The sequence below is a fragment of the Mesoplodon densirostris genome, chromosome 15 (genome assembly GCF_025265405.1).
Source record: "Mesoplodon densirostris isolate mMesDen1 chromosome 15, mMesDen1 primary haplotype, whole genome shotgun sequence".
Taxonomy (NCBI): domain Eukaryota; kingdom Metazoa; phylum Chordata; class Mammalia; order Artiodactyla; family Ziphiidae; genus Mesoplodon; species Mesoplodon densirostris.
The window spans coordinates 6643593-6670675 of record NC_082675.1 but is presented as its reverse complement, the minus strand read 5'-3'; the positions used below and the strand labels follow the sequence as shown (position 1 = coordinate 6670675).

The 27083-nt window shown below is 45.2% G+C and overlaps 1 protein-coding gene across 3 annotated transcripts; it reads right to left on the bottom strand.

Moving 5' to 3' along the window:
- Positions 1-19: 19 nt before the first annotated feature.
- On the bottom strand, positions 20-22018 carry RILPL2 (Rab interacting lysosomal protein like 2). 3 transcript variants are annotated; one of them, XM_060119278.1, is made up of 4 exons: positions 21596-22016; positions 13738-13889; positions 8060-8173; positions 20-539 (listed from the first exon to the last, which is right to left on the bottom strand). In XM_060119278.1, exons 1-4 carry the CDS (start codon positions 21914-21916, stop codon positions 509-511), a joined length of 618 nt encoding a protein of 205 aa, XP_059975261.1. In that variant the 5' UTR covers positions 21917-22016; the 3' UTR covers positions 20-508. The 3 variants fall into 3 exon arrangements, with proteins under 3 accessions (XP_059975261.1, XP_059975259.1, XP_059975260.1); XM_060119276.1 differs by lacking the exon at positions 20-539 and adding an exon at positions 5641-5905 and having other exon boundaries at positions 21596-22018; XM_060119277.1 differs by lacking the exon at positions 20-539 and adding an exon at positions 5819-6298 and having other exon boundaries at positions 21596-22017.
- Positions 22019-27083: the final 5065 nt, after the last annotated feature.

The window sequence follows — 27083 nt, the reverse complement described above, 5'->3', positions numbered from 1 at the left end:
AGGCCACTCTAAAACACAGAAAGTGTAAAAGTCATTTTACTTTCATAAAAAAATCATGTAAAGAAAGTCACGTTAGCAAAATCAAATAGTCACTAAACATCAGTGAAGTCATCACTGCAAAGTCCATACCAGATTTCCCGGCATCCTCTTCTCCCCACCCCGATTTGGGCTGGTGTATTGCACAGCTACGCAGTAAAGTCCTGGGTCGTTTGTGAGCCCTGAGAAGCAGAAAGCACATCCGCACGCTGGGGGCCTCTTGGGGGGTTGAAGTGGGACTGCAGGTGGCCCCGTTTCGCTTTCCTTCTGCTTTCTCGATTTCTTTGTGCCGCTTCACTCGCCCTGGCCCAGCCTTCGGGGGTGTTCAATTCTGCAGCTGGGGAGAAAACCTCACCCGTTCCTCCTCAGACAGCTTTGAGGGGAAACAAAGGAGCAAGTGCAGTGGGTACGCACTGGTACTGAGAAATGATTTTTGAAGTCGTCTTCTGAGAACTGAGACATGGTCCCAGATCTATGTCTGCTTCCCTGATCGGAAAGAGAACCTGGGTGGAGAGAGAGAGGGGTCAGAGGGAACAGAGCGAGTTCTGAAGCGGGAGGTGCAGAACCTCCTGCAAAATCTGTAAGCAGCTCCTGCAGGCCATTTCCTCGGGGCTCATTATGGGACAGGCACTGTTCCAGGGCTTTCCATCTACGAGCTCATTTCAAACTCATAACAACATGAGGAGGTGAGTACAATCAATACCCCCATTTTATATATGAGCAAACTGAGGTTATGGGAGGTTAAGTAACAGGCCCAAGGTCACACAGCGTATCTTGGAACCACTGGGACTTGGGCCCAGAGCCCACATAACTACTGTGCTAGACTGACAGATGGAGTCTGGAACCTTTTTTTTTTTTTTAATTTCTGATTTTAAGTGGTTTTTATTGTAGAGGAAGTGATAACTTCTCAATGGTACCTACAATTATAAAATAGATATTTGCAATGAATAAAGAGTAACATGTAAGTTCTTGGATATAACAGATAAAACATATAAAGATATCCCCTGAGGCATGAGTAACAAACTTTCAGTCCCCCTCATGCCAAGTTTTGAAAAGGAAGAATGACATCTGGGGGCTTCCCTGGTGGCGCAGTGGATACGAATCTGCCTGCCAACGCAGGGGACACAGGTTCTATCCCTGGTCCGGGAAGATTCCACATGCCGGGGATCAACTAAGCCCGTGCGCCACAACTACAGAGCCTGCCTGCCATAGCTACTGAAGCCCGCGCGCCTAGAGCCCGTGCTCCGCAACAAGAGCAGCCACCACAATGAGAAGCCCACACACCACAATGAAGAGTGGCCCCCGCTCACCGCAACTAGAGAAAAGCCTGCGCTACAACGAAGAGCCAGTGCAGCCAAAAATAAATAAATAAATAAAACTTTAAAAAATGAATGACATCTGGGGTTGATCAAAGTACAGTGACACAAAGTACAGGGTCAATGCTATTTCCAGTGGTAGGAAAGATGCAAAGATGGCTGGTGGGCTGAAAAGTCAGTGATGGGGATACGGGCTCCTGCTTCCAGTCAAAGACAAACCTCCTGAGCACCGCTAGCAGTTCTGCCAGCAACGGCAGGACGAGCCCTTGACTCACGTGCGGATACAGGCGTTAGGGCTCCACCGCCCGCCCCCTGAGCCTGCGCATACCCCGCCAACCCCACTTGCCTGTCTCAGAAAACGTCATCTTCCCCCACCCAGTCATTCAAGCCAGCAACCGGGAGTTGCTCTCCACTCGTCTCCCCTCAGCCCACCTGCTGTATTTTAGTCACCACGCCCCAGCTGTGTTCTGATCCCCCCACCTCTCATCTCCTCCACTGCCACCCGCAGGCCAGGCCACCAGGAGGAGCGGAACAGCCTCCCCTCCCCCCACAATCCACTCACGCGGCAGCCAGAACGACCGTGTCACTGTGCAGAGCTCAGGAACTCCTCAGCTTAAACCCTTGCATGGCTCCCCACTGTCCTCAGGACGAAGACAAAAATCCTTCTCAGCATGACCTACTTCTTCGGAGAGTCGTCCATTCATTCATTCACTCATTCATTCCATTAGCTCGGTAATCTTGTCTGATCGTGAAATTGTGGCCTCACGCTCTTTGAACCTGTGTCCTCAGGCTGGCTTACAAACATTGTATTTTTGCCGTACCAGGCTCAAACTCCAATTAAGTAACCCAAAGAACTCCCCTAGAAGAGGCAGAAAGAAACCAGTAGCTTATGGGGACTTCCCTGGTGGTCCAGTGGTTAAGAATCCGCCTTCTGATGCAGGGGACACAGGTTCGATCCCTGGTCAGGGAACTAAGATCCCACCTGCCGTGGGGCAACTAAGCCCGCGTGTGTCGCAACTACTGAGCACGCGGGCCACAGCCAGAGAGAAGCCCATGCGCCTCAGCAAAGGATCTCGCGTGCCGCAAAAAGATCCCGGATACCGCAACTAAGACCGACGCAGCCAAAAATAAAATAAATAAATAAATATTAAAAAAAAAAAAAAGAAAGAAAGAAGGAAACCAGTAGCTTATGGGTCTGGAAGCCTTGTTTACAGTGAGATCCTCAGCCAATGAATGTCCCAAATAAATACCTTCATATCTGACACCTGCTGTAGGGTGGAGATGCTCTTTCATTCATTATCTTACCTCAGGAGACCCTTTCTTGGGGAAGAAACACTCCCACTGGCCCTACTTTGTCCCCTCAACCCTTCTTCACAAAGCAGCCAGAGTGAGCTTTTTATAGGTGAATATGGACACGTCACTCCCCAGCTTAAAACCTTCCAAGGTCTTTCCAAAGCACTTGGAATGAAACCCAAAGTCATCACCAGGATCCACTCAGCCCCGAATGACCCGCTCCCTCCCCTTCTCCAACCTCACCTCCCTTCTCTTTGCTGCTCCAGCCACCGTGATCTCTGTTGCACAAGCTCTCTCCAGCCTCTGGCCTTTACACCTGCTGTTCCCTCTGCCAGGAAGGCAGGGAAACTCAGGTCATTATGGCCTTCCAGGGCTCAGCTCGAATGTTGCCTTTCCATAGAAGTCTTCCAGGACTCCCCAAATCTAAAGTAGCTCCCTATCGGGAACTTCCTGGTGGTCCAGTGGTTAAGACTTCGCGCTTTCACTGCGCAGGGCCCGGATTCGATCCCCGTTTGGGGAACTAAGATCCCATAAGTTGCGTGGCGTGGCCAAAAATGACTTAAAAAAAAAAAAGCAGCTCCTGATCAACCTCTCTCTCAGCACCCTATTTAACGGTCTTCAGCACAGGTAGGGCCATCTGAAGCTGTCCCATTAGTACATTTCCTGACCAGTTCACTCTCTGCCTCCCCTACTGGAATGTAAGCGCCATGAGGGCAGGGACTCCGTCTTGCTCCCTGTATCCCCAGCACTTAGATCAGTGCCTGGCACATGGTAGGCTCTCAATAAGTATTTGTCGGAAGAGTAAGTAAATGTGGTTTCAGGTGGTCTTGTCTGATAAAGCTGTTTCATGCAGCCATTCAAGAAAGCCTGGTGATACTAACTGAACTGAGTAGACACGCACTCTGTGGGCTGTTTGCCCCCGCAGAAGCATCCCCTCTCTTCTCTAGCCTGCAGCTCCAGGAGGCTGAGCTCTGTGGGGGATCTCAGCAAGCTCCCTTGTCCTCTAGCTTCCGGCTGGGCTCAGCCAATGGGAAGCACCTGCGCGCGCGGGGAGGGCGGGAGGAGAGAGAGGCGAGGGCGTTCACTCCCTGCTGTGTCCCCGCCAGGCTCTGTGTGCTCCTCTTCTGAAGGCCACATGCCTGTATGACTCTCCCCCTTCCCCTCACAGCTCCCTCCCCTTGCCCCTCTATTGCCGCCCCAGGACGCTTCTTCATGCTTCTCCATCCCATATCTCTGTTCCCACATCTGTAAAATGTCCCTTCTTTAAATCTTTTCAGTCACTCCTTTTGTGTGAGCCTTTGTTTCTTGATAAGCAGGAACCCTGGATGATAGGCCCCATGGCCCTGCAATATCACTTCTGGGTGTATATCCCTGGGAAATTCACACCCAGGTCCATGAGAGGACATGAATAAGCATGGAGATATTCACTGCAGCACTGTCCACAGTGGGGGAGGCAACCTGCGATCCCATCGCTGGGGTCAGAAACAAGTTGGATGTCTACACTGCTATATGGACAGCTCTTAAAAGCTGCTTAATGTCCATCAACAGATGAATGGATAAATCGAATGTGGTCTATACATACCATGGAATATCACTGGGCCTTAAAAATGAAAGAAATGCTGACACATGGTACAACATGGATGAACCTGAAGACATTATGCTAATCACATAAGCCAGTCATGAAAGGACAAATACTGCATGTCTCCACTTATATGAGGTCCCAAGGGTAGTCAGATTCATAGAGACCGAAAGTAGAGTGGTGGGTGCCAGGGGCTGGAGGAGGGGAACAGAAGAGTTAATGGTTAATGGGGACAGAGTTTCGGGACAGGATGACGAAACAGTTCTGCAAATGGATAATGGTGGTGGATGCACAGGATCTTAATGCATTTAATGTGACTGAATTGTACACTTAAAAGTGATTAAAATGGTCTCACAGACAGAGAAAACAATCTTATGGTGAGCAAAGGGGAAGTGGCGGAGAGGGATAAATTAGGAGTTTGGGATTAACAGATACAAACTACTGTATATAAAATAGATAAACAACAAGGACCTACTGTACAGCACAGGGAACTATATTCAATATCTTGTAATAACCTATAATGGAAAAGAATCTGAAAAAGAATATATATATAAGTATAACTGAATCACTTTGCTGTATACCTGAAACTAATACATTATAAGTCAACTGTACTTCAATTTGTTTATTATTATTATTATTATTATTATTATTATTTTTTGGCTGCGCCACATGGCATACAGGATATTAGTTCCCCGTCCAGGGATCGAACCCGCAGCCCCTGCATTGGAAGTGTGGAGTCTTAACCACTGGACGACAGGGGAAGTCCAACTATACTTCAACTTTTTTTTTTTTTTTTTCTTTTTGCGGTATGCGGGCCTCTCACTGTTGTGGCCTCTCCCGTTGCAGAGCACAGGCTCCGGATGCGCAGGCCCAGCGGCCATGGCTCACGGGCCCAGCCGCTCCGCGGCATGTGGGATCCTCCCAGACCGGGGCACGAACCCGTATCCCCTGCATCGGCAGGCGGACTCTTAACCACTGCGCCACCAGGGAGGCCCTATACTTCAACTTTTTAAAAAATAATTTAAATGGTAAATTTTATGTTAGGTATGATTAAAATAAAAAACACTTAAAAAAAAAAAGATCATTCAAACTCAGTTCTCAAAGCCGAAAGCATCTGACCATATATCGGCTAAAGCCATGCTGTCCAATACAGCAGCCACTAGCTACACATGCCTTTTTTTTTTTTTTTTTTTTTTTTTTGCGGTACGCGGGCCTCTCACTGTTGTGGCCTCTCCCGTTGTGGAGCACAGGCTCCAGACGCGCAGGCTCAGCGGCCATGGCTCACGGGCCCAGCCACTCCGCGGCATGTAGGATCTTGCCGGACCGGGGCACAAACCCGCGTCCCCTGCATCGGCAGGCGGACTCTTAACCACTGCGCCACCAGGGAAGCCCTACACATGCCTTTTGAGCCCTTGAAACATAACGAGTCTTTTTTTTTTTAATTAATTAATTTTATTTATTTTTGGCTGCGTTGGGTCTTCATTGCTGCGCACGGGCTTTCTCTAGTTGTGGTGAGTGGGGGCTACTCTTTGTTGCAGTGCACAGGGTTCTCATTGCAGTGGCTTCTCTTGTTGTGGAGCACGGGCTCTAGGGCGCGCAGGCTTCAGTAGTTGTGGCGCACGGGCTTAGCTGCTCCGCGGCATGTGGGATCTTCCCAGACCAGGGCTCAAACCCATGCCCCCTGCATTGGCAGGCAGATTCTTAACCACTGTGCCACCAGAGAAGCCCCATAACGAGTCTTAACTGAAATGTGCTCTCAGTGTAAAATACATATCAGATTTCAAGGGCTTACTATTTTAAAAAAAGAATGTAAAATTTCTCATTAATAATGTTTTATAGTGATCACACGTTGAAATGATAATATTTTGGATGTGTTGGGTTAGTAAAATATATTATTAAAATTTAAAAAAGAGTTCCTGAGGGAATTCCCTGGCAGTCCAGTGGTTAGGACTCTGCGCTTCCACTGTAAGGGGCATGGGTTCCAGCCCTGGTCTGGGAACTAAGATCCCGCATGCCACGGTGCAGCCAAAAAAAAATTTAAATATATATTTCTTTTTCTAAAAAAAAAGAGTACCTGATAAAAAAGAAAACAACAGTGCTTAGTGAAGAAAAACAAATACGAGGAAACAGAATGAAGTGTTAAACAAAATATCAGTTACTATTGAAAATACATCCACAAAAGACAATACACAATTTTTAGAACATGGCAAATAAATACCCATATGAGACTGGCTGAGGGGGAGGGGAGCTGGGAAGCAGAATGGGAATGGGGGATGGGGATAAAGAGGGAACAAATAAAACCAAGAAGAAAGGGGTCTTACGCTCACAATGAGGTGCATTGTGCCATGAGTTGAGACTCACTAATGCAACCCTATGTTCCTGAGATCCAAAAAGAGAAAAAGAAAAGAAAAAGTTTCTCCTCTCTCTTGAAACAAAGGCATCTTAATTAAACCTGCCCTGGAAGGTAACTCAGAATCTCTGATCCCTCAAAATTATTTCCCTGTGAAATTGGAGTCCGCGAAGTCCTTGCAGAATAGGTCATTGCAGCACCCCCAGCTTGAGCACCACACCTGGTGCACAATATAGACTCAGTGAGGGTTTGTTGACTGGTTAATGACTGGATGAATGGAAGAAAATGAGGTCCCCTCAGCCCTCCCTGAGAAGCAGGAATAATGGAGCGAGAGCCAGATGGCGGCCTGGGACCTGACACAGCCTGCGATGGTGGGCCATTTGGATCGTACAGTCTTTATTTTTAATCTTAAATTATTTGCCGGCATTTGGAAATCAGATTCCATGAACGAATCCGGCTTCTCAGCTTCACTCAAGAAGCGGAAGCTCTGGTAACATGTTATTCCTAGGCCAGACAGAACTGAGGGGCAACTGTCCCCTACCCCACCCCACAGCCCCATCACTTATCCACATTAAGTGCTTGGCCCCTGTAGGCTTTCTAGTTTGAGATCCCTGATCGAGGCTGTTTCTCACTTTCGATCCAAAAGACCAGGAGCTGATAAACTATCACCAGGCCGGACATTCTCAAAGCAACCAAGGCAAACCAGCTGCTCCCTTCAGCATGGGGTGGAGGAAAGGTGTGCCTAATTGTACTGACATCTGTAGACAGAAAAGGCGCATCTCAAGGTGTGGTCCAAGGGCTCCCCACATCAGGACTGTCTGGGAATTTAGTAAAAATCCAGATTTCTGGGCCTCATCCTAGAACTAATGAGTTGATATCTGAGAATCTGAATTTTAACTAGTGTCCCACACTCTACGGTTTGAGGCACAGCAACCAAAGAAACAAGGGATTAATGATGGTGCATGAACACGAGGGGAGTATTCAGGGGACACTGCGTTATGGGTCCCCGCACTGGGAGACCCAGGGTCCTCCAAAGTTGGTGATGAACTAGCCCCCTTAAACTCCAATAATTATAGTTACTGTGTTTTTCTTGTGGTTGTAATATTATTATTCTTTGGTTATTGGTATTATATCATAGGGAGGCAGTAGGGTGTAGAATCTGGATCCCCTCAGGTTCAAATCCTGACTTCACTATTCACTATCTGTGTGACCTTGGGTACGTGAGTTTACTTCTTGGTATTTACTTCCCCATCTGTAAGTTGGGGAGTGTAATGGTTCCTACCTCATAGGGTTATTGTGAAGAGTTGATGAATTAACATATGTTAAGTGCTTACACTACTGCCTGGCAGATATTATAATACACCAGAAATGAGTTTTCATATCAGCTGCAAGACCACCACCAGGAGAGCAGGACCTCCTTCTCTCACCCCCACTCCTTCCTTTAGTGATTATGTAGTGGCAACAGGGGGCAGCCAGGTGACTTACAGCTTCCTTATGATTGTCTTCTCCTCCTTGTTATTGCTGGCATTGCTGGCCCTGGTAACCAGAGCATCTTTTTCTCTTCTTCCTCCTGGGCCTTCTCTTGCTGGGATCAGGCCACTAGGAAAAAGGAGACAAATAAGTGGGTTGTTTTTTTTTGCAGATCTCTTATCTGTGCAGCTCTGAAAGTGAAGGTTCTTAATAATTATTATTATATTAATAATATTATCATTGAAATGCTACAGTTAGACATTCTGACTCAGATGATTAGAATCTTCCTTCCACGTTTCCACCGTTGACACCTCTTCTTTCTTTCCCTTGGCTAATTCCATTGGCTGGTACTTTAAGCTTCTCCAATTGCTAGAAATATAACCATGTATAAATCCTCTAACTTAACCGTTGATTTCCTAATTAGTAAAATAAGGATAATGAAAGTACCTAATTCCTAGGATTGAGGGATTAAGCGAGATAATAAATGGAATTCATTCATTCGTTCAACAAATATTATTAAGCTACAAATTGTACCAATGTATATAGATATAGCAATTAACAAAATAGATAAAATATCTTCTCTCATGCAATTTATATCCCATTGGGGAAGAAAACAGTCACGAAACAAATAAATAAGTAAAATTTAAAAATATATAATAAGTCAGATGGTGATAAGACCTAGATTGATATTGATCAATAAGATATTTAGGTCAGGTGACCCAAAGAGGGCCAGAGTATTTCCCTGGATTTGATGTACAGAACTTGGAAGAAGGCTATTCTCTCTCACTTGCTGATTGCCAGCAGCCATGCTTCCTAAGATTCAGAGAAGGGCTGTCTTTAATACAAAATAATAAGGCCAATAAAGAGAAGCAAAGAGGAAAGAAAGAGGCACACAGTCCCTGATTCCAACCCTGAGGCCTTAGTTGCAGTTTTTTCTTTATTTCTGAGACCAATTCCAGGATCATTCCCAGCTATGTGAGCCGATAAAACTCCCTTTTGTGCTTAAGCTAGTTTGAATTGGATCTCTGTCACCTGCAACCAAAAGAAGCCTGACCACAGTGAAGCATTTCAATGTCTGACCCAGGGACTTCCTTGGTGGTCCAGTGGTTAAGAATCCGCCTTCCATGGGACTTCCCTGGTGGCGGAGTGGTTAAGAATCCGCCTGCCAATGCAGGGGACACGGGTTCGAGCCCCGGTCCGGGAAGATCCCACATGCTGTGGAGCAACTAAACCCATGCACCACAACTACTGAGCCTGCACTCTGGAGCCCGTGAGCCACAACTACTGAGCCCCTGTGCCACAGTTACTGAAGCTCATGTGCCTGGAGCCCATGCTCTGCAAGAGAAGCCACTGCGATGAGAAGCCTGTGCACTGCAATGAAGAGTAGCCCCTGGTCTCCACAACTAGAGAAAGCCCGCATGCAGCAACGAAGACCCAACGCAGCCATAGATAAATAAATAAATAAATACTTTTAAAAAATATTAAAAAATTAAAAAATAATCTGCCTTCCAATGCAGGGGATGCAGGTTCAACCCCTGGTTGGGGAACTAAGATCCCACATGCTGTGGGGCAACTAAGCCAGGGCCCCACAACTAGAGAGCCCACGCGCTGCAACTAAGACCTGATGCAGCTAAATAAATAAATAAATAAATATTAAAAAAACAAAAAGTCTGACCCAGTAAGCTCATTAGATCCACTTGGGTATTTTGTTGTGGTACCTACTGGTAAATTTATGTCCATGCTACCGGCATCAATTTTCCCCTTACTACAGACTGAATTCATATGTTGAAGCCCTAACCCTTAATGTTATGGTGTTTGAAGATGGGACCTTTGGAAGGCAATTAGGTTTACATGAGGTCATGAGGGTGGGCCTTCATGATGGGATTAGTGCCCTTGCAAGAAGAGACACCAGACGGCTTGCTCTCTCTCTCATTCTCCCCACCATTTGAGGACACAGCAAGAAGGCAGCTGTCTACAAGCCAGGAAGAGCCAGAACCAACCATACTGGCACCTTGATCTTGGACTTCTAGCCTCCAGAACTGTGAGGAAAAAAATTTCTATTGTTTAAGCCACCCAGACGCTGGTGTTTTGTTATGGCAGCTGGAGCTGACTGAGATACCCCTTTAGGTATGCACATCAGATAGCAGAATTTACCCCCTCTCTCTTTCTTTGCAAAGAGTGGGCTCTTATTACTTAATATTATTTCTATTTTTATTATATATATTTATTATAATAATATTCATATGAGAATCATCTAAAAATTACCTTTTCCCACTATCTACCATTACATAACACCCTAAAACTTAGTGATTTAAAACTATGATGATTTATGACTTCTCATGATGGCTCTTTTTCTTATGGTTCATTTGGTGGTTCTCCTGATGGTCTAGTTTGGGGTTCTCAACTGGCTGCATTCAGTTGGTGGATCAGCTGGGGGCTGGATGCAGCTGGGGCTGACATATGGGACACCTTGGTTTTTCTTCATGTCACCTCTCCATGTGACTACCTTGAGCTTCCTCATAGCATGGTGGTCTCAAGGCAGCAATCTGAGAGCACAAACATGGAAGCTGCTAGGCCTTTAAGAGCCTTAACCTAGGAAGCCAAACAGCATCACTTCCACCAAATTCGATTGGTCAGAGCAAGTCATAGGGCCGTCCAGATTCAAGGGGATGGAAAATAGACTCTACCTCTACTCCGATGAGAGGAGTGGAAAAGTCTCGTTGCAAAAGAAATGCAGGGGGACTTCCCTTGTGGCACAGTGGTTAAGAATCTGCCTGCCAATGTAGGGAACACAAGTTCGAGCCCTGGTCCGGGAAGATCCCACATGCCGCGGAGCTACTAAGCCTGTGTGCCACAACTACTGAGCCAGCGCTCTAAAGCCCGTGCGCCACAGCTGCTGAGCCCGTGTGCCGCAACTACTGAAGCCTGCGCGCCTAGAGCCCGTGCTCCGCAACAAGAGAAGCCACCGCAATGAGAAGCCTGCGCACAGCAATGAAGAGTAGCCCCAGCTCGCTGCAACTAGAGAAAGCCCGCGCGCAGCAACGAAGACCCAATGCGGCCAAAAATAAAATAAATAAATAAATAATTTTAAAAAAAGGAATGCAGGATGGGAAAAACTGTTGTGACCATCTTTGGAAACAGTCGACCATATCTGCTTTCAGTTAAAACTATCATTAGTATGAGCTTGGGCCTCCAAATTGATGCAGTTGCTAAGAGAACACCTCAGTTGACATGCTGGTTTCTCCAGAATATATAACACAGGAGACTAAACAGAATCCTGCTGTCTGTCTCTTGGCCTGTACCAGATGGGGAGTGCACATCTGTTGTTCTCTGGGAATTCAAAACTGGAACTAACATGTGTTGCTTTATTCACTAGCAAGCTGCTCATGGCACTGGCAGTCTAGCAGTTCCTCTTTTTAACTAACCGTGTCTGGAGTACTTATTAAATGAGATGAAGACAGGTCTTTCCATTAACAGCGTTCCAACCTCAGCAGAAGGAAGACAATTAAATTCCTGTTGGCAGAACTCAGCTCTTCTGGATTTAGCTTCCTAGGACATTTTTACTTTGATGCTCTCTTAATGATGCCACATTGAATGAATTTAAAGAATAATATCATTGGGGCTTTGTTTTGTTTTGAATTAGAGTATTTCCTTACTTCCAAACTTTCCGAGTCCAAATGTGGCATGATAATTAAAAGCTCAGGCTCTAATGTCAGGCTGTCTGACATCACGTCTCAAGGTTGCCACCACCAGCCCTGGGACTTCAAGCAGGTACTTGACCTCTCTGACCCTTAGATCATCTTGGGGATAACATTACCCTAACTCATAGGCTTGCTGTGAACACTAATTGAAATGATGCTCGGGATACACTTAGCACGTGGTAAGCATTGATAAATATTAGTTGGCAATACGTTTTGTTTGTTTTGGTTTTTACTTTTTGGCGGCACCCTGAAGTATGTGGGATCTTAGTTCCCCAACCAGGGATCGAACCTGCGTCCCCTGCATTGGGAGCTCGAAGTCTTAACCACTGAACCACCAGGGAAGTCCTGGTACCATGTTTTTATTCTCTTGATCTTTCCTTCTCCTGCCTCTAAGGAAACCTGCTTTGTTTAATTCAGTGTTTCCCAGAATTATTCAACCACAGAGCTCCTTTTGGTTGTGCTGTGTGGCTTGTGGGAACTGAGTTCCCCGACCCGGGATTGAACCCGGGCCACAGCAGTGAAAGCGCTGAATCCTAACCACTGGACCACCGGGGAACACCCCAGAGCTCCCTTTTCAAGAAACACCTACATAAAGTAAAACTATTTGGGGAAACATGGTGCAGAAGGATAAAGCGAGGTCCAAACCTGCTACGTCAATAGCTTCCTTATTTCCTTTCTTGCTTGTCCTACAGTTCCTCCTCTACCCAGGATTACTGTGATCTTTTCTAACTTTTAATTTTTATACAATTTCAGACTTAGAGAAAAGGTGTAATACTAGTACAAAAACTTCCCGTACATCTACCCAGATCCCTCAAATGCTTACCCGTGTATCTATCTACCCATCCATCCACCTATCCACCTACCTACCCATCCACCCATGCAACCATCTTCTCCCTGAACCACTTGAGAGTAAACTGGAGACATCTTACCCCCTCACTCCTAAATGCTTAAATGTCTTTCCAAAGAACAAGGACATTCGCTCACATAACCAAGTCATTCAGTTATCAAAATCACCACACTGATCTTTTAAAATAGTAAATCAGACTGTGTCATTCCCTTAACACTTCCCAAAATCTTCTCATTACACTTACAATAAAACTATAGCTCCTGGGCTTCCCTGGTGGCACAGTGGTTAAGAATCTGCCTGCCAATGCAAGGGACATAGGTTTGAACCCTGGCCTGGGAAGATCCCATATGCCGTGGAGCAACTAAGCCCACGCGCCACAACTACTGAGCCTGAGCTCTAGAGACCGCAAGCCACAACTACTGAAGCCCGCATGCCTAGAGCCCGTGCTCCGCAACAAGAGAAGCCACAACAATGAGAAGCCCGCGCACAGCAATGAAGACCCAAATAAATAAATAAATAAATAAATAAAATTTAAAACCCCAAATAAATAAATAAATAAATTTAAAAACCCTAAATAAATAAATAAATTTATTTTTTAAAAAACCCCAAAACTAGAGCTCCTTCCTGTGGCCAAAAAGGCCACTCCTCGGTCTCTTCTGGACCATCCTCTACCTCACATTCCAAGTTCCACCATGGTGGGTCTCTTAAATTGGCCAAATGGGTTCCTACCTCAGGGCCTTTGCACTTCTTGTTCTACTTTTATGCAACCAAATCTTTACATGGTTGGCTGCTTCTTGTCATTCACCTCAGGGGGGGTCTTCCCTTACCACCCAGTCTAAAGCAGGGCCCCCCCCAGCACTCTGCTCTCTGTCATGTCACCTTGATCTACATTCTCTTCAGCATTCACCACCATTATCCTGTGTGTTCATTGCAGGCCTCCTGGCTGATTGCCTGTCTTCCTCCTAGACTAGCACAGACTCTCTGTTTTGTTCCTGCTCTACCCTCAGTGCCAGGAATAGTGTCTGGCATATAGTGGGTCTTCAATAAGTAGATTGGATGAACATAAGAACAGATATGTAATATATCAAGGGATTCTAGGCAGTGTCTTGCTCTGCAGTGTAGGAGCCCCAGGCAGCACAGCCCACCTCTTATAGCACTGCAGCTCTTCCTGCACCAGCAGCAGCTGCGACTTGAGTTTGTTGCGCTCCTGTAGCACGTCTCTCAGCTCCTGTAGAGTAAAGCGTGGTCGGTTGGGATCTGTCAGGTCAACCACCATTTTGTCTGGTCCCAGGTTCACCTGTAAGAAAAGACATCACTTATACAGTTTCCCTCATGAGGATGGACTGTCTATCCCAGAAAGGAAAGTTCTCTTGTTCTGTTACTACTCCCAGGGACCCGATGAGATGAGACGTTGCCTGTTGGAAGTGTTTGGTTGATGGTAAAGAGACAAGAATTCTAAGTACCATTCTCCAAGAAAGGAGCCAGGGCTCCTTGGAGAATAGCTGAGTCCAGGGCTGGAACAGGGAAACTCCAAGTTGAGTCTGGAACATTCCATTGTGTAAGGGATGGAGACAGATCAAAAGGACACAGTTTGAAGGCACTCCTACTGGCCAAACTGAACGACTTGAGTATCCGTGTGAATAGTAACAGGAATGGATAATAACCCATCAAATAAAAACAGGATTCAGGAATCCATACTTAAAATTTTTAATTTAGGGAATTCCCTGGTGGTCCAGTGGTTAGCACTCCAAGCTTCCACTGCAAGGGGCATGGGTTCAATCCCTGGTCGGGGAACTAAGATCCCACATGCTGAGTGGCGTGACCAAAAAAATAGAATAAATAAAAATTTAAATTTAAATTAATTAACTAATTAATGGGGATGTAATGGCTAATCTTATGTGTCAACTTGCCTGGGCTAAGGGATGCCCAGACAGCTGGTTAACCCATTATTTCTGGGTGTGTCTGTGAAGGTGTTTCTGGAAGAGATTAGCATTTGACTTGGTGACCTGAGTACAGCAGAGCCTCCTCCCCAGTGTGGGTGGGCATCATCCAATCCATTGAGGGCCTGAATAGAACAAAAAGGTGGAGAGAGGGTGAATTCACTCCCTGCTTGAGCAGGACATCCTTCTTCTCCTGCCCTTGGACAGTGCGCATCAACCCTCCTGGTTCTTGGGCTTTTGGACCTAGACCAGAACTTATACCATTAGCCCCCTGACACAAGCCTTCTGACTTGGACTGAATTACACCACCGGCTTTCCTTATTCTACAGCTTGCAGGCAGCAGATTGTGGGTCTTCTCGGCCTCCATAACCACGTGAGCCGATTCCTATAATAAATATTCTCATCTGTGTCTATATCTACATCTATATCTCCTATTGTTCTATTTCTCTGGAGAACTCGGACTAATACCAGAAAGGAGGAGGGGGATCTGTACTTTACAGAAGAATGCCAATTAATACGTGTAGAAGATGATAGAGTTAGAAAATCATCCTTTTGCAACCAACGCAGTAATAATTGATTCAGGCAAGACGAATGAATGGACCTAAAACTTTTGGGTGAAAGTTTGTTGGGGAACAGGATATTTCACAGTTTCAAAGTACTTTCCCATAGGCTACTTATGCATTATTACAAAGGGAATAAAGACACCCTTACAGTGCAGAAATCTTGCAGACACCACCTTAACCAAGTGATAGAAGTTACCATCACCAATAATAACAAACTGAATCAGGTGCCTCCTGATATGAGGCACTGAGATGGACACAGCATCACTTAAGTGGTGTCCCTGCTAAACATGTATAACTTGAATCTAACCATGAGGAGACATCAGAACAAGCCCAAGTTGAAGGACATTCTACAGACTAACTGATATACAATCTTCAAAAATGTCAAGGTCATGAAAGACAAGGAAAAGCTGAGGAACTGTTCCAGACTAAAGCTGACTAAAGAGCTATGTCCTAAAGGTACCGTATAACCCTGCATTGGATCTTGCATCAGAAAAAAAAAATGCGATAAAGGACATTATTATGAATTTTGAATAGGGATGGCATATTAGATCTTAGTATTCTATCAACTTTTCTCCCTGAATTCAATTATTTATTGTGGTTATATAATAATATATCTTAGGAGATACACACTGAAGTATTTAGTATTTAGGGTGAAAGATCCTAATCTTTTACTAACTCTGCAGCTAACATAATGTCTGAAGATTTTGAGTGAATAAATAATATATAGACATAAATATCTGTTAAATATGAGTACATATGTGCATATATACATGTATGTATGTGTGTATATACTTCAGTGTGTATCTCTTAAGACATACTATACACACACACAAACACATATATACATACACCTGAATATAACACCTGAATTGATGTGAAAGATATACAAGTGTTCATTGTACTTATCTTGCAACTCTTCCATAGGTTTGACATTTTTTCAAACTAAAGTTAAAATAAAGCAAATATTTGAAAACAACCTAAATGTCCATTAGCAGAAGTCTAGTTAAACAAACTAAGGCACAACCACACTCTGGAATATTCTACAGGTGATAAAAAGAATAAGCCACACTATAAAGAGAAATGCAATAGTGACCACATTCCTCCTCTCGGATTGATAAACATCAGCATGTTTGAAAACACACTGTGTTGTAAAAGCTGTGGGGAAATCTGTTCCTTCACTGATTGCAGAGGGAGCCAATCTCTTTAACCCCTTTGGAGTGCAACTTGACAATACTTATTAAACCTTCCAATGTGGGGGACTTCCCTGGTGGCGCAGTGGTTTGAGAATCCACCTGCCAATGCAGGGGACATGGGTTCGAGCCCTGGTCCGGGAAGATCCCACGTGCCACAGAGCAACTAAGCCTGTGCGCCACAACCACTGAGCCTGCGCTGTAGAGCCTGCGAGCTGCAACTGCTGAAGCCCACACACCTAGAGCCCGTGCTCTGCAACAAGAGAAGCCACCGCAATGAGAAGCCCGTGCACCACGACGAAGAGCAGCCCCCACTCGCCGCAACTAGAGAAAGCCCGCGCACAGCAATGAAGACCCAATGCAGCCATAAATAAATAAATAAAAATTTAAAAAAAACTTCCAGCTTTCCTTTGACCCAGTGAATCCACTTCCCCTAGATACTGAGGGGGCCAACTGCTATAAGTCAGAATAATTCACTGTTGCATGGGGTCGGAGCAAACGATTGGAAAATGAAGGTCTTTTGATAAGAAACTGGTTAAAGCAGAGATACTGAACCTTTTTTTTGTGTGCCGTGGACCCTTATGGCAGCCTGGTAAAGCCCACATGGATTCCATCTCAAAATACTGATTTTAAATGTATAAAAGGCATAGAATTACAAGAAAACCAACTAAGATAACACATTAATCAAAATCTTCTAAAAATAAATTTGTGATTCCTAGACCTGCTTCTTTATTAAATAACATGATGTAGCCACAGGTCTAATAAGATACAGAAGGAAAACAAAGTTTTGAGATCTGCACTACACTGTAATGGGATATCACATCTGTGATTTCCATTGGCTATTGTCACAGGTACTGCTAATACTACTGTGGTTTGTTGCCTATAGTCATAATTGAAGAAAGTGTTATGTTTCAGATGGAGATTGGTGAAAATAAAAATACAATTTCTTCTCATGCAAGTTCATAGATTTTGCGGATTAGAATCATGATCCTCTTTGGGGGTTCCAAAAACTCCAAGTTAAGAACCCTCACATTGAGCAATTGATAACACTGTACAATGGAAGTTTTCAAAAGCCATTAAAAGGTGAGGAAGCTCTTTATATTCTGATTTATTATAACTTTCATGCCACGTTAAGTGAAAATAAGCAAGAAGCAGAACGGGGTATATATTACAATATCATTTGTGTGAATAATGGAAAAATATATTCATATCTGCTTGTGTTTGCACAAAGTATCTCTGGTTACTTTAAGAAACTGATCATTTTAATTTTTTCTAGGAAGGGGAAGTGGTGGCTAAGGGTGGAGAGAGATGGGGAGGGAGCTTTTCCAAGGCAAACACTTTTGTAACACTTGAATTTTGAACTTAAATTTTTAAAAAAGAAAGGAAACAAACTATTCTCATACCCATTGTGATGGCTACTGTAATCAAACAAGCAAAACAGAAAGTAAGTGTTGGCAAGGATGTGGAAAAATTGGAACTCTTGTGCGTTGCTGGTAGGAATATAAAATGGTGTGGTCACTATGAAAAACTGAATGGCAGATCCTTTAAAAATTAAAAATAGGGCTTCCCTGGTGGCGCAGTGGTTGAGAGTCCGCCTGCCGATGCAGGGGACACGGGTTCGTGCCCCGGTCCGGGAGGATCCCACACGCCGCCGAGCGGCTGGGCCCGTGAGCCATGGCCGCTGAGGCTGCACATCCAGAGCCTGTGCTCCGCAACGGGAGAGGCCACAACAGTGAGAGGCCCGTGTACCGCAAAAAAAAAAAAAAAAAAAAAAAAATTAAAAATAGAATTATCATGTGATGCAGCAATTCCACTTTTGGGTATATACCCAAAAGTCTTGAAAGCAGGGACTTAAAGAGAGATTTATAGATCCACGTTCATAGCAACATTATTCACACAAGTCAAGAGGTGGAAGCAACCCAAGTGTCCATCAACAGATGGATAAACAAACTGTGGTGGATCCATACAATGGAATATTATTCAGCCTTAGAAAGGAAGGAAATTCTGACACATGCCGCAACATGGAAGAACCTTGAGGACATTAAGTGATATAAGCCCGTGGCAAAAGGACAAAGATTATCCGACTCTACTTATATGAAGTACCTAGAATAGGTAAATGCATATAGACAGAAAGTAGAACAGTAGTTACCAGAGGCTTGAGGGAGAGGGGGCATTTGGAGTTAGTGTTTAGTGGGTACAGAGTTTCAGTTTCGCAAGACAGGAGTCCTGGAGAGGATGGTGGTGACGGTTGCATAATAATGGCTGTGAATGACTTAAGGCCACTGAACTCTGCACTTAAAAAGATGGTAGGGCCTCCCTGGTGGTGCAAGTGGTTGAGAGTCCGCCTGCCGATGCAGGGGATACGGGTTCGTGCCCCGGTCTGGGAGGATCCCATATGCCGCAGAGCGGCTGGGCCCGTGAGCCATGGCCGCTGAGCCTGCGCGTCCGGAGCCTGTGCTCCGCAACGGGAGAGGCCACAACAGTGAGAGGCCCGCATACCGCAAAAAAAAAAAAAAAAAAAAAAAAAAAGATGGTAAATTTTATGTCTACCACAACGAAAAATGGTAACTAAAAAAACAAGAAGGAAAGAAAGAAAAAAAAACAACACTAGGGCATATTTTTACAAACTGTCTAGTGACACTAAATATTCATTTTCTCTGCCTTTTGCCCCACCCCTGTTCTTAAGACTACAGTTTGGGAGGAAAATGTGGCAGCTCATCTGCTGGCTGACGATGTGTCTGCTATGCCCCAGACAGGAAATGACCCGGCCCGCGTGCAGACCACACTGTTCATGGTCCGTGATGGGGCTTTCTCCATATCCTTGTGTCTGGAGTTGGAGGTGACAGGAAAAGAGCACAGAATGTGAGCTGAGGGATCTTAGGCAAGTCATTTAACTGTTCTTGAATCTCAAAAGTCAGGCTACTGGGCTTCCCTGGTGGCGCAGTGGTTGAGAGTCCGCCTGCCGATGCAGGGGACGCGGGTTCGTGCCCCGGTCCGGGAGGATCCCACATACCGCGGAGCGGCTGGTCCCGTGAGCCATGGCCGCTGGGCCTGCGCGTCCGGAGCCTGTGCTCCGCAACGGGAGAGGCCACAGCAGTGAGAGGCCCGCATACAGCCAAAAAAAAAAAAAAAGTCAGGCTACTAATCATGACACTCAACCATCTCATATGATGGACACTAAAGAAGAACCTTATCTACAAATATAATTGTCACCGTGAGCAATGAGTAGGTGAAATAAAAGAGTACCAAGGAAGCTACCAGAAACCTTCACTCTTCCCTATGAGTTTCAGCCACCCAGTTCCTGTTGTCCTTTCATGGCATACTTCTCAGTTTGTAATCTTGTGGTCTAGTTTTGGAGGTCTGTGTGTCTTGCCTCTCCCACTAGATGTGAAGCTCCGTGAAGGCAGGGTCCTTATCTAATTTAGCGCCATAGCTCCAGAGCCCACACAGTGCAGTCACTCATCAAATGTTACTACAAGAAAGGTCATAGGTCTGTATTTTAGTACAGTGTGGTTATGACTAGCATCTCTGAGCTCAAATCCTGCCTCCACCTCTTACTTGTTGTTAAGTCCTCAGGCAAATTACTTCACTGTCTTATGCCTCCATTTCTGTAAAATGGGAATAATAATAGTATGAGGATTAAATGAGATAATCCCCTTGGGGCGGTTTTTTTTTTTTTAAACTGTAGCTGGAGATTCACTAATGAGTCATGATATTAATTCAGTGAGTTGCAAAATAATTTAAAACTTCATAAAAATAGAAGAGGAAAGCATGACTGTACATCATGTTCAGTAAGGGAGAGTTAGGGTAAATCGTTGAAACTTTTGTTTCATCAATACTGGATATCAACGTAAAATGTAATTTTGTAAAATGGGGGTATAACATATATACAGAAAAATGCACTAATCTTGAGTTTATAGCTTGACAATTTTTACCATATGTGTACACCCATGTAACCACACCTGGATGAATTCTCTATAAATGTCCCTCCTGCCCCCCCCCCATCCCAGGGCTACCATCAACCTGTCTTCTATAAGTAAAGATTATTTTGCCTGTTCTTGAATTCCACATGCAGGACGCTCTCTTTGGTACCTGGCTTCGGTCTCTCAATGTAGTATCTGTAGGATTCATCCATACAGTTGTGTGTATCACTACTCTGCTCTTTTTCATTGCTGTGTAGTATTCCATCATATGAATGTACCACAATTTAAAAAACTGATTCCTCTTTTCCATTTGGATTGTTTCCAGTTTGGCACAATTCTGAATAAAGCTGCTCTGAATATTCTTTTTTTTTAATTAATTAATTAGTTTTTGGCTGAGTTGGGTCTTTGTTGTGTGTGGGGGCTACTCTTCGTTGCGGTGCGCGGGCTTCTCATTGCGGTGTCTTGTTGTGGAGCACGGGCTCTAGGCGTGCGTGCTTCAGTAGTTCTGGCTCGCGGGCTCAGTAGTTGTGGCTCACAGGCTCTAGAGCACAGGCTCAGTAGTTGTGGCGCACGGGCTTAGTTGCTCCGTGGCATGTGGGATCTTCCCGGACCAGGGCTCGAACCCGTGTTCCTTGCATTGGCAGGTGGATCCTTTTTTTTTTTTTTTTTTTTTTTTTTTTTGCGGTATGCAGGCCTCTCACTGTTGTGGTCTCTCCCGTTGCGGAGCACAGGCTCCGGACGCGCAGGCTCAGTGGCCATGGCTCACGGGCCCAGCCACTCCGCGGCACGTGGGATCTTCCCGGATTGGGGCACGAACCCATGTCCTCTGCATCAGCAGGCGGACTCTCAACCACTGCGCCACCAGGGAAGCCCGGCAGGTGGATTCTTAATCACTGCGCCACCAGGGAAGCCCTTAATATTCTTATATGTATATTTTTGTGGTCATAAGTACTAATTTCTCTTTAGTTAAAAAGTATTTCTTACCCTAGGTCAAAGTTTCTCGAAGTGTGAAACCTGGACCAAGAGAATCAGCATCATCTTGGAACTTGTGAGAAATGCAGATTCTCAGGTCCCATTGCAGACCTACTGAGTCAGAAACTCTGCAGCTGGGGCCGGGCAATCTGTGTTTTAACGAACACTCAAGGTGATTTTGATGGCTGCTAAAGCTTGAGAACCACTGCTCAAGGTCCTGGTCAAAAATGCTGGAAGCCGCTGCTTTAGAACACACTCGGCACAGGGTCCAGCACCGAGCAAGTGCTCGATTAACGTAAACCATCTTAACGCTTCTAATCTGAGGACTGCATACTCGTAGTGATTTGTTTTGAGGGGCTTGGATGTTCAAGAGAAGAAAGCGTCCCCCCTGCCAGTGGCCGCTCCCCGCACTCACCTCCCTGCCGGCCGCCGAGCCCTCTCTCCGCAGCCCCTCCACCTCCTTCCGGAGGTTGTCCCGCTCCATTCTTAGCTCCTCCACCGTCAGGCTGCCCTCATTCACCAGCGTCTCCAGCATCTCCAGGACACGGACGATCTTGAACTGCAGCTGTGTCACCCGGGGGTCGCTGCCCAGGGCCATCAGCTCGCGGCCCATCACGTAGGAGATGTCATATACGTCCTCGGCGGTCAGCTGGAAGGGGCTCTTGCCCAGGGCCCCCTCGGGCCTAGCCTCGTCCCCCTCCTCCTCTTCCTCCTCTCGCAAAGGGGGCTCCTCCATGGCCGCCCAGACCCCTGCAGCCTCCGGAGCTGCTTTCTCGGAGTTTCCGAATGTCCAGCTTCCTCCCGGCACAGAAAACTTTCCGCGGGGCAGTGGACCCTGCCTGTTCAGGGCGGGGCAGGAGCAGCCAATCAGCGCAGCCGAGGGGCGGGCCCGGAGAGAGGCTGTAGGAGGAGGCCACGCAGGGCAGCTCGCAGGCCAGGACTCCCGGTGCACCGTCCCAGCGGAGTCCCGTGCGGGAGTGCGGGCTCCAGGTTGTGGCTTGGGGCACGAAAGGACAAGGGAAAGGGAGGGCCGCCGCGAAGAGGAACAGAGAGGTTAAGGGGTGACAGTGATCGCTCCCAGCCCGAGAGCTGTTGCAGACAGGGGGAGGGGCAGCGACCCCAGCTCCGCCCTTGGTGACAGCCACCGCAGAAGCCGGGTTTCCACGGAGACAGGGGCGGAGTTTCCACCGCATTCTGGGAAGGAGGCTAAAAAGCACACAACTCTTCCCTTTCTGCACTCATGTTTTCCAGCCATAGAATTTGCATGGTACGGGGAGGCACATCCGGTCTCTGAGAATATTTTCTGAAGCGTGCGGCAAATCAGAAAACAGCAGTTGGTGGCAGCGCGCGGGAGTCTAGTGGTCTGTGTTGCGCAGAGCTTCCAGGCCTATGGTCACCGGGACCGGCGGCATCTGACCCTCAGTTAAATGGAGATTCCCTGTGCTATGCACCTGGCTGTATCCTGGGTTCCTTCACTTGACCAGCGTGTGGCCTTTGCAAGTTACTTAACTCCTCCGAGCGTCACTTTATTCCTGTGTAAATAACCGTACCTACGGAGTAGGGTTGTTGTGAGGAATATATGAGATCATGAGACAATGACTGTGACAAAAAGCACTTAGGAAAGGCTCAAAAACTGTCAGCGGGTATTCTGGATTCTTCCCTCCAACAAACACTAAGCTTGTGTGCCAGGCGCTTGGCACTTGGGTTGGGGAGGGAGGAGGAATAGATAAGACAAAAATCACCGCTTTGAAATTAGAAAACATTCTGCAGCTACACAGGATATGACTGAGAATATTAGCAGTGTGGATTACAAAACGGGTTATTTTAGATTTAATTCAGGGTTTGTAACAGTCATAGGCAGACAACCCAGCAATGGAGCTTGTCTTTCCCAGGAATGTATTGGCAGTTTTCTTCGTGGTAGGTGTACCAGATTTTCTCCACAGTGAAGTTGTGGAGTCAAAATGGAGAGTGGATAAGGATAAAACAAACAAACAAAAAGCAAACAGACACTATTTTCAGATGGTACAATGGTACAGTGTTTTAATGATCAAACAAGGCCCCGGGCAAGGGCTCAGTAATCCATTAATCAGAGACCTGACAACACTCTGTGATTAAATATGGAGAAATATTAGGTTTACCGTAAGTATAATATGGTATATCCATACAGTGGACTATTATGCACTCATAAAAAGGAATGAAGGAATGGAGGGTCCAGAAAGAAACCCTCACAAACACGGTCAAATCATTTTCAACAAGGGTGCCAAGACTGCTCATTGGGGAAAGGATAGTTTTTTCAACAAATGGTGTTGGGAAAATTGGATACCCACATGCAAAAGTGTGATGTACCTTACCTTACACCATGTACAAAAATTAACTCAGAATGGATCAAAGGCCTAAGCTATAAAACTCTAAGCAGAAAACATAGTGGAAAAGCTTTATGTCAATGGATTTGGCAATGAGTTTTTAAAAAACACAGAAAAAGAAACAAAAGAAAAAGTAGATAAACTGGACTACATTGATGAAATAAAATTTATATCTTAAGGCAGGACAAGAAAATGTAAACATAAAATTCTCTCTCTATCCATTTGGGCCTCCTCTCTCCCTCTCTCATGTGCAATGCACATTTGCATTATACATTAACCAGATCTCCTCAAAGGTGGGAATGCCTGCTTGACCACAAAGGTCAACTTTTTTTTCCCTTTCTTCTGATGCTAGCAATATAACCGCTTAAAAGATCAGCACTGTTTCCAAACTCTGTAGGGAGTCATGGTGACTTAATTGCTTGCTTACCTGGACTATGTGTCTTTGGTGAAGTTTATGTAAAATGTCAGTATGTCATTTTGATGTATGATCCTTTGTCTCAAAAAGGCAGGGGACACGGGTTTGAGCCCTGGTCGGGGAAGATCTCATATGCCGCGGAGCAACTAAGCCACAACTACTGAGCCTGCGCTCTAGAGCCCGTGAGCCACAACTACTGAGCCCGCGAGCCACAACTACTGAAGCCTGTGCGCCTAGAGCCCGTGCTCCGCAACAAGAGAAGCCACCGCAATGAGAAGCCCATGCACTGCGACGAAGAGTAGCCCCTGCTCACCGCAACTAGAGAAAGCCTGCGCACAGCAACGAAGACCCAACACAGCCATTAAAAAAAAAAAAAAAAAAAAAAAAAAAATCCCGCAGCTGCAACCAAGACCCGATGCAGCCAAAAATAAATAAATAAATACTAAAAAAAAATCAATCTATGTAATCCACCGTATTAACAGGCTAAAGAATCCACAAAAAAACTATTAGAGCTAATAAATGAGCTCAAGGTTGCAGCATACAAGATCAATATAAAATATCAATTGCATTTTTTTTTTTTTTTTTTTTTTTTTAGCCACACTTTATGGCATGTGGGACCTTAGTTTCCCAACCAGGGATCAAACCTGCATCCCCTGCAGTGCAAGTGCAGAGTCTTAACCACTGGACTGCCATGGAAGTCCCTGCAGAGCAGAAACTGAGACACAGATGTAGAGAACAAACGTATGGACACCAAGAGGGGGAAGCGGCGGGGGTGGGAGTGGGGTGTGTGTGATGAATTGGGTGATTGGGATTGACATGGATACACTGATGTGTATAAAATGGATGACTAATTAGAACCTGCTGTATAAAAACATAATAATAATAAGATAAATAAATAAATAAATAAAATGAAAAATAGAATTATCATATGATCCAGCAATACCACTTTGGGGTACATATCCAAAAGAATTGAAAGCAGGGTGTCATATGTGCACACTCATGTTCATAGTAGCATTATTCACCATAGCCAAAAGGAGGAAGTTACTCAAATGTCCATCCACAGATGAATGGATAAAAAAAATGTGGTGTATACATACAATGGAATATTAATCAGCCTTAGAAAGGAAGGAAATTCTGACACATGCCACAATATCGATGAATCTTGAGGACATTGTGCTAAGTGAAATTAAGCCAGTCATCAAAAGATAAATACTATATGATTTCACTTATATGAGATATCTAGTGTACAAACTCATAGAAACAGAAAGTAGCATGGTGGTTGCCAGGGGCTGGGGGAGGGGGGAATGGAGGGTTGTTGTTTAGTGGGTATAGAGTTTCAGTTCTGTAAGGTGAAAAAGTTCTGGAGTTTGGTTGCACAATATGAATGTACTTAACACTACCGAACTGTACACTTAAAAATGGTTAAGGTTGTAAAATAAATTTTGTGTGTACTTTACCAGTTTTCCTTCTTTTAACATGTGAGGAAACTCTATGGGTTGATGAAAATGTGCTACATCTTGATCTTGGTGAAGGTCACATGAGTGAAATATTGCGGAACTGTATGCTTAACACTGTGTATTTCCTTTAGGTAAATTATACCTCAATAAAGTGCTGGTAAGGAGGTAAGGAATGAAACACTGACAGATGCTACAATGTGGATGAATCTTGAAAACATTTTACTGAGTGAAAGAAGCCAGCCACAAAGGCCACCTTTTGTATGATTCCATTTATATGAAATGTGCACAACAGCAAATCCATAGAGATAGAAAGTAGATTAGTGGTTGTCTACAGCTGGGGGAGGGGGATGGGGAGTGAGTGCTAATGCAGACAGGGCTTCTTTTTGGGGTGATGAAAATGTTCTAAAATTAGATTGTGGTGATGGTTGCACAACTCTGTGAATAGACTAAAAACCACCGAACATCATTGTTGGAATGTAGCCTTCGCAGAGCAATGCTTATCAGAAAGAATTTAATGTTGCTGCATTTATTTTTACCATCAGGATCCCCAGCCACCACTGCTGGTATGAATCTCTTCTGCACCACTGTCCTTTTCAAAAGTTCCTTCTGCCTTGAAATTTCTCTAGAAATTCATCCTCTAAGGCACCATATCTTCCTTCCTTCTTTGTTACACAGTGAAACCTGGTAAATCACACTTTTAAAAAGTCAAAGTCTTCCATTGAGTAACTAGGATTTTGATATAAAAAAAAGATTCTTTTGTTCATTCACTTGACAACTTATTTACTGAGCACCTACTATGTGCCAGGACTGTAATGTAGTAGCCAACAGGGCTGTGGAGTTAAGTAGTTTTGCCTTGAACCTCACAATTGTTACTTCCTGGTACATAAGTTTGATCAAATTCTCTAATCTCCAAATCCCCATTTCCTACAGTCAACGTGGAAAAATAAAAGTATTCCCCAAAACTGGTGTGAGGATTAAATGAGATAATTTGTGGAAAGTGCCTCATCCAGTGTCCAGCACATCATAAGCATCAATGGACACTGGTTGTTATTATCAAGTGTTAATGATCTTAACTCTTAGATCCCTCATAGAACTGGACAATCTGTTGGTAGATAATCATGACCCTTCTCTCTCCGTTGGGAAATTATGAAAACAATTCTGAATTACAGCTGTTAAAAAACAAAATTCGGGACTTCCCTGGTGGTCCAGTGGGTAAGACTCCATGCTCCCAGTGCAGGGGGCCTGGATTCGATCCCTGGTCGGGGAACTAGATCCCTCACGCATGCCACAACTAAGAAGTCTGCATGCCGCAACTAAAGATCCCGCATGCCACAGTGAAGAACCTGTGAGCCACAACTAAGACCTGGCACAGACTAAATAAATAAATAAATAAATATTTTTAATTTATTTCTTTTAGTTTTGTCTGCACTGGGTCTTTGTTGCTGCGCGTGGGCTTTCTCTAGTTGCAGCGAGTGGGGGCTGCTCTTCCTTGTGGTGCTCAGGCTTCTTATTGCGGTGGCTTCTTTTGTTGTGGAGCGTGGGCTCTAGGCGCGCGGGCTCAATAGTTGTGGCTTGCAGGCTCTAGAGTGCAGGCTCAGTAGTTGTGGCGCACGGGCTTAGGTGGTTCGCGGCATGTGCGATCTCCCCAGACCAGGGCTCGAACCCGTG

Coding starts and splice junctions, on each gene's coding strand:
- RILPL2 (XM_060119276.1), bottom strand. CDS start 21,916: ATGGAGGAGCCCCCTTTGCGAGAGGAGGAAGAGGAGGAGGGGGACGAG. Junction 13,890..21,595: donor GCTCGGCGGCCGGCAGGGAG/GTGAGTGCGGGG, acceptor CTTTTCTTACAG/GTGAACCTGGGACCAGACAA. Junction 5,906..8,059: donor AAGACAATCATAAGGAAGCT/GTAAGTCACCTG, acceptor CTGCCAATGCAG/GGGGCATGGGTTTGAGCCCT.